The 12,375-nt window shown below is 43.0% G+C and overlaps 1 protein-coding gene across 6 annotated transcripts; it reads right to left on the bottom strand.

The window, feature by feature from the left end:
* Positions 1–3,209: 3,209 nt before the first annotated feature.
* LOC127045531 (transmembrane protein 14C-like) lies at positions 3,210–11,785 on the bottom strand. 6 transcript variants are annotated; one of them, XM_050941676.1, is made up of 5 exons: positions 11,742–11,785; positions 9,958–10,034; positions 6,790–6,891; positions 4,271–4,358; positions 3,210–4,030 (listed from the first exon to the last, which is right to left on the bottom strand). In XM_050941676.1, the coding sequence occupies exons 2-5, from the start codon at positions 10,031–10,033 to the stop codon at positions 3,973–3,975; spliced, it is 324 nt and encodes a 107-aa protein (XP_050797633.1). In that variant the 5' UTR covers position 10,034; positions 11,742–11,785; the 3' UTR covers positions 3,210–3,972. The 6 variants fall into 6 exon arrangements, with proteins under 6 accessions (XP_050797633.1, XP_050797632.1, XP_050797630.1 ...); XM_050941675.1 differs by lacking the exon at positions 11,742–11,785 and adding an exon at positions 11,711–11,732; XM_050941673.1 differs by lacking the exon at positions 11,742–11,785 and adding an exon at positions 11,265–11,380.
* Between the last annotated feature and the right edge of the window lie 590 nt (positions 11,786–12,375).

Consider the following 12,375-nt stretch of genomic DNA (forward strand, 5'->3'; position numbering starts at 1 on the left):
CTCCTTGCTCTTCCCTATGTTGCGATCATTAAAACATACTGACATCTCCAAAATACAGCCACAGTTGTGATATACCACATTACTCTGTCAGGTGACCTAGCGATGACTGATTCCATCAAATATGCATTTGTCCTACTGTGATTCTTCCATTAGATTAATACTCTACCAAATTAAAAATAAAGACTATATTGACTATTAGAAGGAAAAAAGTAGCAACTGGAGGTCCTAGCTCCTGAAATTGGGGCTCAGTTGTGCTAGGTACTGTACAAGCACACAATAAGGGTCAGTCACTGCCCTATCAGCGTACACTCCAAATAGACATGCTAGACAAAGTAAACGGACAAAAAGCGTGTGTGTGTCCCAAGCATGGTTGGTGTTTGGACAGTGACCTGTGCCCCACCTGAACCTGGCTGGTTCCAGAGGCAGCTCAGAATCTCAAAGTCAAGTAGTCTTTCTACTGGTCTGGTGACATGGGAGTTTTTGGTAGTGGCAGAGACCCTCTCCCATTCGGTCTACCACAGTGGGCTGCTGTTTTATCTGCTGGATGGAGAATGTGCAGCACTGTCCAGATAGGATTTCTGCTATGCAGTCAGTGGCAGGGTGCCCTTCACCTACTCCTGAACAGTGGCAAGTGTGGCATTTGCTGGACCTTAGTGATGAGTTTGTTGGCTGTTTCTGTGTCCAGATCTTAGGTGGAGGAATATTGGGCAGGACTGGAAACAAGGCAAGTTTTGTTATGGGAGGAAATATTATCTCCATTTTAACAGTTGGGATAAGTTGCACAGAGAGAATAAGTGACATGCCCAAGATCACATAGGACATCTGGCAGAGCTGGGAATTTGGCACCAAAACACAAGGACATTTGATCTACTCCATTGAGTCACATCTGAAAAGTAGGAGGGGTTGGAGTTGTCACCACATCCCTTTGTGCCTGTTCTTAAGTTGACATTTTACATTCTACTTTTTCAGTGGGTGTCACGGGGCCTTGGCCCTTGCAGAGGAGTCAGGGACCAGCCTACCTCAGACAGTCTTCTCTAAGAGAGCACAAGACAAGTCAGACACACCTGGATCCTGGAAGTAATTAAATCCTGAGGTGGCTGGTTGGCAGTTAATTAGTCTGATAAACCATTACCAGTGCTCAGCTGAGGTGGTTCCTAGAAGCTCTAGAGGGAAGGAGCCTGTAGTGTGCTCTGTGTGCCCCTGCGTGCTATAAAAATTCTTCAGCCTGGCTGTGTCACAACAGTTTTTCTGCATGTAAAAGCCAGAGTTGGCATTAGGGGGTAGCAAGCAGGGCAACTGCCTGTGGCTGGCCCCATGCCACAGGGGGCCCTGTTAAGCTAAGTTGCTCAGGCTGAGGCTTCAACCACACAGAGCTGGGGCTTTGGCTTTCTGCTCTGAGCCCCAGCAAGTCTAAAACCAGCCCTGCTTGGTGAACCCCTCACTGAGAACCTCTGCTCTGAGTGACAGGGAACTCCCAAACAGTGGAAGGAAGCCTTGCCTGTCAGAAACTAGATGCTGCCCCACAGAAGAGCAGCAGCAGCTGACAGATCTATGCCCAGCCCTGGCTCCAGGGAAGGATTTTTTAATGGTAAGAGACCCTATTCCAGGGAAAGGACCTGAGTTGAGAAAACCTTGCTGAAGGGGAACAGTGGACCTAGATGAGAATGGATAAAGTGAGATTGACTCAGTCTCCCAGCTAAGGTGCTATTGTGAAGGCTTGTTTTTCACTAGGCCTTTAGTTAATAAGATAGACCCTTCAGAAGGGGTATTGTTCCTTATGTAAAATATTTTAATTTATTGATGACATTAGGGGGAACTGAGGAAGCAAGCATCTATAGCATCACACTTGGCCGGAAGGGACTGCTATAGGACAGATATACCATGTGATGGGGGATGTTAAGGAACAAAGCTTTCCATCTTATGTAATAACTGCCTGGAGGGTCTCTGGCCCTTTTTTCCCCAGAGATTAAAATGTTCAACCAGAGAGCAAAGCTGGCAAGCTAGGAAGTTTAGCACAATAAAATGATACTGCTTAATACCTCAGGCCATATTTCTGAGCAGGTATTGGTCCTCAACCGGTGAGGCCAGGGTGCTGTCAGCTCACAGCACAATAGATGACAGAACTAGGACATGGCAAATGATACTTTTAAAGCCTCCAGCAGAATGGTAACTTGGTGGATGCTTTGCATTCAAATCAGGGAGTCATGTGCTATGTTCTTAGAGCAAGGCATAATGCAGGGCAGATCCTTAGTAAGATCTTGGCAACGCTTTCTCTTTTAACCAGTTTTTTCCCCAGCTAACTAAAGTTTTCTCCTCCACAGAAGTTTGCTTTCAAAGCTGAGTTCTCTTCTCATGTTATTTCTGCTAACAGTGAAATGGGTTTTGGTAACTCGAAGACAATCTTTTAATTTATTGGAATTCAAGGAAAACATCAGCTGCTGCACATAGTGGTGTTGCTGAGTCAGTAGGTAGCCCTCTCCTTCCCAAATCAGTGCTGTCTTTGTACCTCAGTATGGCAGCAGTGGTCATTGCTGCTAGAGGCACTATCTTTGGGATAAAACCTAAGGTTCTGAACACTTATGCTTATTAAAGATCTCCCTCCCAGCCCTCTCCCATCACTTTCTCCCCCAGAGTAATGGGTTTTTTTAATCCTGGAATCATTGCCAGATTCTAACTCGTTAGATCCTGGTGACCTAAATCCACCTTGGGTACAGCATGCTTAGTTTTTTTTTTTTGTTTAAAACCACTGCACGTGGTTGCCTTGTACCACTAAACAGGTGCTCAGTTCCACCCAAGAAGTGGCTGCACTTTGTTATTGGGTGAAGGGATACTGATAGTTGTAAAACACTTTACTATAATGCTGACCTGAAATATTCTAATTATGATATTTAAGATGTTAAACTGTAAGGACTGTACTAGATCAACCCTATCTTCCACAGTTGTACTACAGTTTAAGCCATAGACTGCACACAAAGCAGAAGTATGTTAATGATTACAAAATAAAGTCATACTTGTGTCCATTAATTGAAGAGATGCTATAAATGTTCAAGCACTGTTAGAAACTAAAGGGCGTGTATGGAAGACCAGAACTACAGAACTTATTTTATATTCAGAATAGAATATGCAAGTGATTGTGTATTTTAGGCTGACTTCAACAGTTCAAATATTCTTGCATAAATCTTGCTGAAATTATCCACAATAGAGGTATCTTCTTTAAAGAGTCTTTAATGCAGTATTAACACAATGTACACACTTAATTCTGTCTTCTTCCCCTCCATTTAAGAGTTATCTTTCTTTACATGATCAAAGACTGCATATGGAGAACAGTACACAGAAAAGATTTCCTTAAGAAAAGAAAAGGTAGGCCACAGGAAGGGCACGAACCAGCCCCAATTCAGACTTGCCCAATAAAGGAGATAGTTTTGCAATATAAGTTCTGATTTTTATACTAATAAAAACTATCTCCTTTAAATGACATTTTGCTCAACATAATTTTGCAATTAAATATTCAGCTGGTGTTAGACACATTTACAGCCAAACCGCAGTCAGGTAAAGCATTCTGATAGTTTGCATGCAGAGTAACTATATATATTTGTATTGTATTTGACCAAGTACTCCTGTTGGCCCACAGCGGGAATTTTCTTTATCATGATGTTAGGCACCAGTTCCCTCTCTCCCTCATATGTTGTCTATACTTTTTTTTTTTGGACTGCTCAAAATGGGAGTGGTTAATGAAAGATGTATTAGGAGAAATTTAAATTAACACTAACCCAACTTCTCAGAACAAAGTACAGATAAATATTAACTGATGAAACAAATGATATTTTGAATACTTAACACTCATCAATTTCCCCCAGTCTTTAAAAAAAAAAAAATTATTTTGATGTAAGAACAGTTGTGTACTCTCAGAACATTCAGGCAGCTGCATTTTCAGGCTTCCTATTGACACATTAAGTCACATGATGTTCACAATTATGGACCATGGGGTTTTTCAATCATCTTCAGTCCAAGTCTCCCAACCATTAACAGACTGTTGAAAGGAAAACATTGTAAGTTCACTGAATTTAAAAACATGCAGAGCAAACTACCAAATACTCCCCCATAAAACATAAGCAAGCAGAAAATTGAAATTATCTGTTTTTAAAAAGATACATGGAGTTTTATTTAAATATTTTATAATCTTAGAATACAGTAATTTAACCCCAATGTAACTAAACAGGAGTGACTCGAGCATATTGAGTAAGATTAGAAACAGCATGTGGTGTAGTACCTGGCACCAGCAATTAAACCTGCAGGCATGACTTTTCCAGAGTTGTAAAATCTCATTCCCATAACTCCAGTCAGTGTTCCAGATGCAACTAAATGAAAGATCAGATGACTAGTGAGAACTATTTCAGAGGTAGGTGCGCAAGAGAGACATGCTAACTCAGAGCGAGCAAAGAAAGGAGTAATAAATAAGATCACCAAGTAAAGTGTGAAACATGATTAATGTCATAACAGAAAAATCAAGACAACTCCTATGTATTTTTTTTTTTAAACCCACATTGTTCTGTCAGGGGTAATACTTTAGACTCAGGTTTTACACACTGCACATGCTGTATAGCCCTAATATTAATAGGGATAGTGAATTGCAGAGGAATTTAAACAGCACATAGAACTCCCTCCCGGTCTCCTCTTTCCTCTAGGCTACTGGCAGCATTTGATGGGGGTTTCTCTTTCACTATTTGTGTTACCCCACCTTCATTAAACTTGCAGTATGTACTGCTTTTGGGCATCAGTTGGAGATGGGAGCGAAAGCCTTATGGAGCCCTGGAGTGCACATCAAGAGTGCTATAGGCAATATGAAGGTGAAAAGGAATACACAAGTCTTGCCCCATAACTTATTTCCATAGTTCTAAAGTCTGAGTGGGTGGAGTGCCACAACTTTAACTGTCATTAAATTAGTTTTTGTTTGCTAACTTCCCGTTTGTTTGTTTTTACTACAGCTTGGGTGTATAATTCAAGAGTCAGCGAGAAAGGAAGCTGCACCTGCCTGGGAACCAGAGAAATAAATTGTACTGTTGAAGCAGCATCTATATTGACCCTTCGGAAGAGTGGAAGAGGCTGTGATGTTCCTCAGTAAATTGGGTGACTATACCATTTTATCCCCATTTATAAATTATTAAAAAGTAAACAAAGAGCAACCCTCCAGGTTTAGCAGTGAAAACATAACCTGTCAGCTGGAGAGAACCTCTGTGAAGGAGCAGTTGCAGCAGCAGGGTGTCATCCCTGCATTACAGCAGATATGCCTATTGTGCTCCCTGCTCCCAGCCAGTATAAAGCACATGGCTCAATGTGAGATACCAGCACATGTGACAACCATCAATTTGGCCAAGCCCAGGGTCTGAACAAATGGCCTCTAGACCATTTTTACAGCTTGTTCTGAAGAGGTATGCCCTCAAGCTGAGAGTTGTCACGCAGGGACATCCTCTGTGGATCAGACACAGAGTGTTATGCTTAACACTTCCTGCCTCCATTGGGTTACACAAACAAAATGTGTGACAAGTGGCTGCAATATGAAACACGTATTTTGGTGATTCACACCATATTACAGATCGCAGTTTTTAAACCAAAAAACCCTGACCAAAAGTTTTTTCACTATGTGAATTGCATGCAACCATACACCTCCACCTTCCAGCAGCAGCAGAATTTGAACTCCTCGACCTTCTGGTCCCTTAACTTAAGTTCTTATTATTTGAGCTACAGGAACACTTCCTTTCTAGACCAGCCACTGGAGGAGGACTTGACACACACTTCTAAGCAAGTTCAGTGTTCTACTGCTGACTAGTAACAATGTATGATCAGAACCCCTGGCTCTGGGAAAAGAATGTGGTTTACAGCTGTTAAGGACAAGATAACCCAAAACCGTTTTAGTCTCTCTGAAAGACAGTATGGTGCAGTGGAGATTAGGGTTTGTTATCTTAGACCTGGGGTCTGGACCTCCAGTGAACTGCATCAACTATTAACTTATTTTAAAAAGAAAGGGGGCTGGGGAGAAAAAGGGTGGTTTCAACAGCTCTTTCCTAACTGTCTTCTAGGTAGGGGTTCATGGGTGTAGTCAATAATAGGGATAGTGAATTGCAGAGGAATTTAAAGAGTACGTAGAAGAGGTGAAAATTGAGCTCCCGTCCGGTCTCCTCTTTCCTCTAGGCTACTGGCAGCATTTGATAGGGGTTTCTCTTTCACTATTTCTGGAAATGATGACAATTCATACCCACAGCAGATTTTTCTTCAAACTGAAATTTGGCAAGTTTGGCTTGGCACGTTTTCCATTAAGGCTAAAATGTTAAACAATGCTCTACAGAAAAACACACCTGATGTACAGTATAACTGATATTCTAGGAATCAGTACATGAAGATACCAATGTGGCTAAAAGCCAGCGCCTGGAGTGATTTAGATTTACTGCAAAAGGAGAACAAAAAAAAGTGAGACAGTCTAGCAGGGAGGGAGTTGAGGAGACACACCAAAGGGAATAATTTTTAAAAACTCTCATTCTCTCTATCAATTCATTTTTCATGAAACCATCATGAAAAATTCAAATAGTGCTCTAAGTTTATATTTTATGCATTGCTTTTTGCCATTTCAGTGAGTTTTACATAATAAAGGTTTTAAATGCCCTGTTAAAATTGAACTTTGGAGCACAATCTTAACTATGGTGCACACTACTGCTGCACTATAATATACACCCTTGAAGTGTTATTAACATAACAGTAAGTTTTTTTTACATAAATATTTTAAAGTATACTCACTCAGAGAAAGCCACACATTTTTTGGATTCTGAGACAGCTGGTAAGCACCCAGTCCAGCTAAGCTCCCGAAAAGAAGACCAGCAGCCAGAGATGGGACACTACCTTGAATAAATCAATCAAACATACTGCACTTATTAGAAGATCAGACAAACTTGGTCCATAAACCAAGCAGCCAAACAAAGCAATCATATCTGTTCACTGTTATAAGGTAGACTAGAATTTAGATCAAATGTGAGAGGATGTTAATATTCGAATAGGCTGGCTTTTATAAAGGAAGTAATTATACAAATCCTAACAAAGTACCAAATAACTCTAGATTAGTTGCAGGTAACATTACAGCATTTAGTTATTTAACATGCAAATAAGTCATTGATAAATTACAAACACAAAAAGAGTCACTAGAATAAAAGCATCAGACATGACCTTTTATGCGTAAAAACTTATTCCCCCACTCCCCCAGTAAAATGTTTCCAGAAGCTCTTGAGAGGTACTAGCATGAAATAAAGGGATTAACTATGTTGGGTGGTACAGATCTCACATAGTAATGGCCTGAGATTAGAAAAAGGAAGTTTAAACTAGCCAGGCAAGATGATTAGACAATTTACCAAGAAGGGCTAGAAGGCACCAACAATAGAAGTATTCAAGGCTAAACACACATAAGGCCCAAATCCAAAGCCATTGGAGACAATGGAAAAAACTCATGGACTTGAGTGGGCTTTAGATCTGGTCCTTAGTGGAAAAGATAACCCTGCACTATTGACAGAAGATGGATGCTATTTCCAGTCCTATCCTAGTGATTTGTAGACAATCTCTAAATGGATTTGACAAAATGTCATCACCTTTAATTAAGTGCTGAATACCTTCATCAACCATGCTAAAAGGAGCATTCCACACCTAATGCTAATGGTGATAAGACTCTGTCTGTTCCATTTGCAGGTCACCATTAAAATTATCTGAAATCGTCAGGCCAGAATGATAAAAGTCTTTACGCCAAGTGTACCAGAATGATAAGCATTCAGTGCTGTAGGAAGCTGACCATTCTTTAGTCATCAACACATCAGCTGCACTATTGGTTCAGATCCCACATTTGGGATAAAGCAAGGGATGGAAAGAGAAAGGGAGGAGGGGCAGGATATACTCATCTGTGTAAGGAAAAGACATGAACATTAGCAAGTGGCTACTCTATTCCCATCCAGTTCAGCAGCCTCAGCAGCGTAACTACAGTTTCTCCTGCAAATGTGGCATAACTGATTTTCCGCAGAATGGCTACTGCATACCTCAATTTTGCCTTAATGATCTACAGTATTGACAATGCCCACAACTACTCACACATAGTACCCGCTTCCTCCCACCCCATTCCATGACACAACTGGGCAGGGAGTGGGAGGTGGGGAGTGGGTTAGGTGGCATGATGCCAAGATTTCCTTGGCATGCCTGCAGATTGGTGTTGGAGCACCCCATTGAATACAACATAGGCAAGATATGGTTCAGTACTTCTGATGAAGCCAGACAAAACCTTAAGTTATTACATACACATTTGGACATTCTGAATATATGAAGTCAGGCGGGGGTGCCGCCTATAAGAGATGAAGAAAGAGAATGCTCCCTAGATTTGCACAACAGTAATAGATTTGACATATGAATGTAATATCGCAAGATCATAAGGATCTCCACACAGGAATATACAGTAAAGGAAATTTACACAGAACATTTTTTAAAAAGAAAAAAAATTGTTAAAGAGCCCACTCTGTCAACGGTGACATCATTATATAAGGCATATCTCTTTTGCAAGGATATCAGAACAGTCAGTGATCTGACTGGTTGAACATTTTCAGGTTTAAGTTAGAAATAGATGGCTAGAGAATAAAGTGAATATAATGATGGACAGGGCTATTTACCCAGCTACACTCCCTTTATTTTTAACATGCTGTCCTGTACTTTTATTGGCACAGACAGGTCTCAGTTATTAGCAGTCTCTCATTCCCCTGTCAAGTCACTTCACTTGCTTTTACTCCTCCCCTCAAAAATGAATAAATAAATATATATATAATAAAATAATTAAAAAAAATTTCCTCTTTCCTCTCAGATTGGGAGTCAGGAGACCTGGGTTCCATTCCTGGCTTTGCCACTGAATTACCACATGACCTCAGACATGTCACTTACATTTTGGGTCTCAGTTTCCCCATCTGGAAACAGAGAACAATAATGCTCTGAGAAATACTGATCAAAAGGTCAGTGTAAGTTCCAAATGTTGTTTATTACCTCCATCCTAACCAGTCAGGATGAAATAAGCTAGTGGACACACATTAACAAGCTCTCTGGAGCTCCAATTTATTCATGTTTGTGGGCAAACGCCTACTGAATTCAGGTAACGCAAACTCCTCAGTCCACATTAAACATGACTCTACCCTAAAAATTGAATGAGGGTTTCCACGTGAATTGAGGCCTCTTGTTGCAAGCATTTTAGATCTGATGGTCCACAGTTCTGTATGAAGGAATGAAAACCACGAAAAGCAGAACTGGAAGCAGCAGATCAAGGAATAAAGTTCCAAGTGCAAGTATATTCAATGCAGCTCAGCAAACAAATGTTGCTAAATAATTGTGACACAGCACAAACAAGTCACACTACTTACAGAAAGGTTAAAATGGAAAACTGAGCTCTCTAAATACTTGCGGTTACTCTTCTAAATGTACCATTTGTAGAAGTGATAAGGGGACCGTCTGTAGTGTACAAGATGGTGCTAGTATCAATTACAAAAAACAAAATTAAAAACTACTAACAATTAACCTTTTTATATGTTCTCTGAAAATATATAAGTAGGTCATTGATATTCAAGACATCAGCAATAAAGCCTTTCTGAAGTAAGCTTACTGCGATTCATCCAAAGAACATAAAGGCTACCAGTAGACGACTGGTATGCCTGATTGTGAGCTTATCACGAAAGAACACCAACTCAAGCAATAAAGCCATCCACTCCCAATTACACTGAAAGATCTGCATAAACCTTCAACTGTCAAAGTTAAGAACATTTAGATAGTCTGTTTTTATAAGAAGTTACACTGTGCAGAAAACTTGATATTTTGCTTTTTATAGGCAGGGCAGGTTCCATTTTCCAACATCTGATTCAATTATCCACCAGAGAGTTTGAGGATTTATCAATACTATACCTGCTTTTGCGTAGCCAATTATTCCACCTGATGTAACCAATGCTGCATAGCCAAAGCCTATCCAGTCCAAACCCATTCTGGGAACACAACAAGGAAATCAGAGTTATATTAATTCTTTTCATTCCCTCTTTCCTTTACACAGTTTTTATACAATTTATATTTATTTTTAACTTACTTTTGTGAGCATTAAAGTATTAGCTTGATAACACTTGAAAGGGAAGTCCTCTATGTATAACGTATAATGACTAAACGTTGGGCAACAGTAATGCAAACCTCCCTATACGGCTCTGTTTTTAGAAAATTATTGGCAATCATTGAGAAGCACGAACAAACATACACCACAAACTTAAAATCCTAAGAACATGAAAGCATATATCATGATATCAGTGTATCTGGATGCAAGTGTAAGGGAGAAACATCTCATATGAATGAACAGTTCCGGACTAAGTGAAAGGATATCACACACATTAAATATAGAATATAAAAATAGATTTTAAATGAGTTTGATGAACATTGAACCTAAAGCCCAAGGAGAAGCAATGTGTTAGGAAGGTGGTTCAGTGTCTAATGGTCTGAGACAGACGCACTGAAGCTGCTCCTTAACAGAGGCCATTGGTAATGCTTAAGATGCTTGACATGGAAACAATTCCCTATAATCACAACGTAAGTGGTAAAAAACCTCATCATCCTGCAATAGCTCTAGCCCAGAACTTCCCTGAAAAGCCAGAGACTGAGCCATGTTGCCATGATCAGATCTGGATTCCAACTTTTTCCAGGCTCAGGGATGTCTGGATCTAGGTTTAGGTTCAGCCCAGTACACATACAGGCGCCACCCACAAATCTGGCTCCAAACCTCCCTCCAGTCTGGGGAAACTCAGATGTGGGGACTGGTTCAGGCTCGGTTCTGTAAGATGGATTGGCAGACCCCTGCGATCACCCCAGAGGGATGCAGAGTGAAGAAAATTCAGAACAGTCCTGCCCTGGCAGGGCGAGGAACCAGGCGTGCCCAGAGGGGAACGTCACCATCTCCAGACTCTGGAGTCCCCAGCCGCAACACACAAGACACCTCACTCCTGAATACAGGCACCTGCTCCCCCTCCAAACCCTCCCTCGTAGCACAGCCTTGCTCAACACCCACTCGCCCCGCTCAGCCCCCCGCACAGCTCGGCTCAGCACCAAGCGAGAGGTACGAAGCCAGGTACTTGCCCCCTCTCTTCCCCGCACCCGGGGAGGCCGGGAGCTCCAGGGCCAGGCATGTGCCCTGCAGGCCCGCGGCCACAAGGCGCCCTGTCCCCCGCCGCACTGACCTGCCCTCCCGGCCCGGAGCCGCGCTGCAGCGGAAACCCTGGCACGGGGGCGTCCCGACCTTCCACCTCCGAACTTCCCGGGGCGGGGCAGCCAATCAGAGCCGCGCCCGGCGCAGCGGGGAAAGGAGGAGAAGGGCGGCTAAGCAGCCCGCAGCTCGGGGGTTGCCGCCCAGGGGCCGGATGGGCGGGCTGGGCTCCCTTCCCCCCACCCTTCCAGCAGCTGAGCGCCTCACTGGGCTCCATGAATTTCCCCCGCGGGAGGCGGGGCTGGCCCCGGGCACCTCTGTGTCTAGCGGCGCGATTGTATCTTATGCCGGGGTGCCTGTCCCCCAACTCCCCAGGACAGCTCAGAGAGGGGGTGGCCCTGACCCCTCATTCAGGGGCAGCGAGTTGTATGAGTCCGGCCTCCAGCAGTGTTTGGGGCTGGGTCTCTCCCCTGGCCCCACCTGCACCCCAGTGTCTCCAGCTCTCACACACCTCCCTGGGGTCCCTCTCCCCTGCAGCGCCACGCTGACGCTGCTCTCCTGGCCCCTGGCATGAACTGCCGCCGCAGGGTCCTAGCGCTCCCCAGTCAGCTGCCCCTGCCCTTCTGCTTCAGACTCTTCTTTTTTCCAGCAGGACCCTCCACCAGCATAGCCCCCCCCCCCCCCGCCCACAGTCACTGCTCCTGCCCCGCACTGGACAAGGGACAGCCTATCCGCCACCCCCAGTAAGGGGCAGCAGCAGGGGAGGATACCCACTCATAGACTCTAGGACTGGAAGGGACCTCGAGAGGTCATCGAGTCCAGTCCCCTGCCCTCATGGCAGGACCAAATACTGTCTAGACCATCCCAGAGAGACATTTATCTAACCTACTCTTAAATATCTCCAGAGATGGAGATTCCACAACCTCCCTAGGCAATCTATTCCAGTGTTTAACTACCCTGACAGTTAGGAACTTTTTCCTAATGTCCAACCTAAATCTCCCTTGCTGCAGTTTAAGCCCATTGTTTCTTGTTCTATCATTGGAGGCTAAGGTGAACAAGTTTTCTCCCTCCTCCTGATGACACTCTTTTAGATACCTGAAAACTGCTATCATGTCCCCTCTCAGTCTTCTCTTTTCCAAACTAAA

The sequence above is a fragment of the Gopherus flavomarginatus genome, chromosome 2, assembly GCF_025201925.1.
Source record: "Gopherus flavomarginatus isolate rGopFla2 chromosome 2, rGopFla2.mat.asm, whole genome shotgun sequence".
Classification (NCBI taxonomy): domain Eukaryota; kingdom Metazoa; phylum Chordata; order Testudines; family Testudinidae; genus Gopherus; species Gopherus flavomarginatus.

Excerpts from the sequence above, each read along its gene's own strand:
- LOC127045531 (XM_050941671.1), bottom strand. The coding sequence starts at position 11,213 with ATGCCTGGCCCTGGAGCTCCCGGCCTCCCCGGGTGCGGGGAAGAGAGG. Across the intron at positions 6,892-9,957 it reads AATTGGCTACGCAAAAGCAG|GTAGTGTCCCATCTCTGGCT; the intron begins GTATAGTATTGA and ends GATTTATTCAAG. Across the intron at positions 4,031-4,270 it reads GGTTTAATTGCTGGTGCCAG|TCTGTTAATGGTTGGGAGAC; the intron begins GTACTACACCAC and ends TCCTTTCAACAG.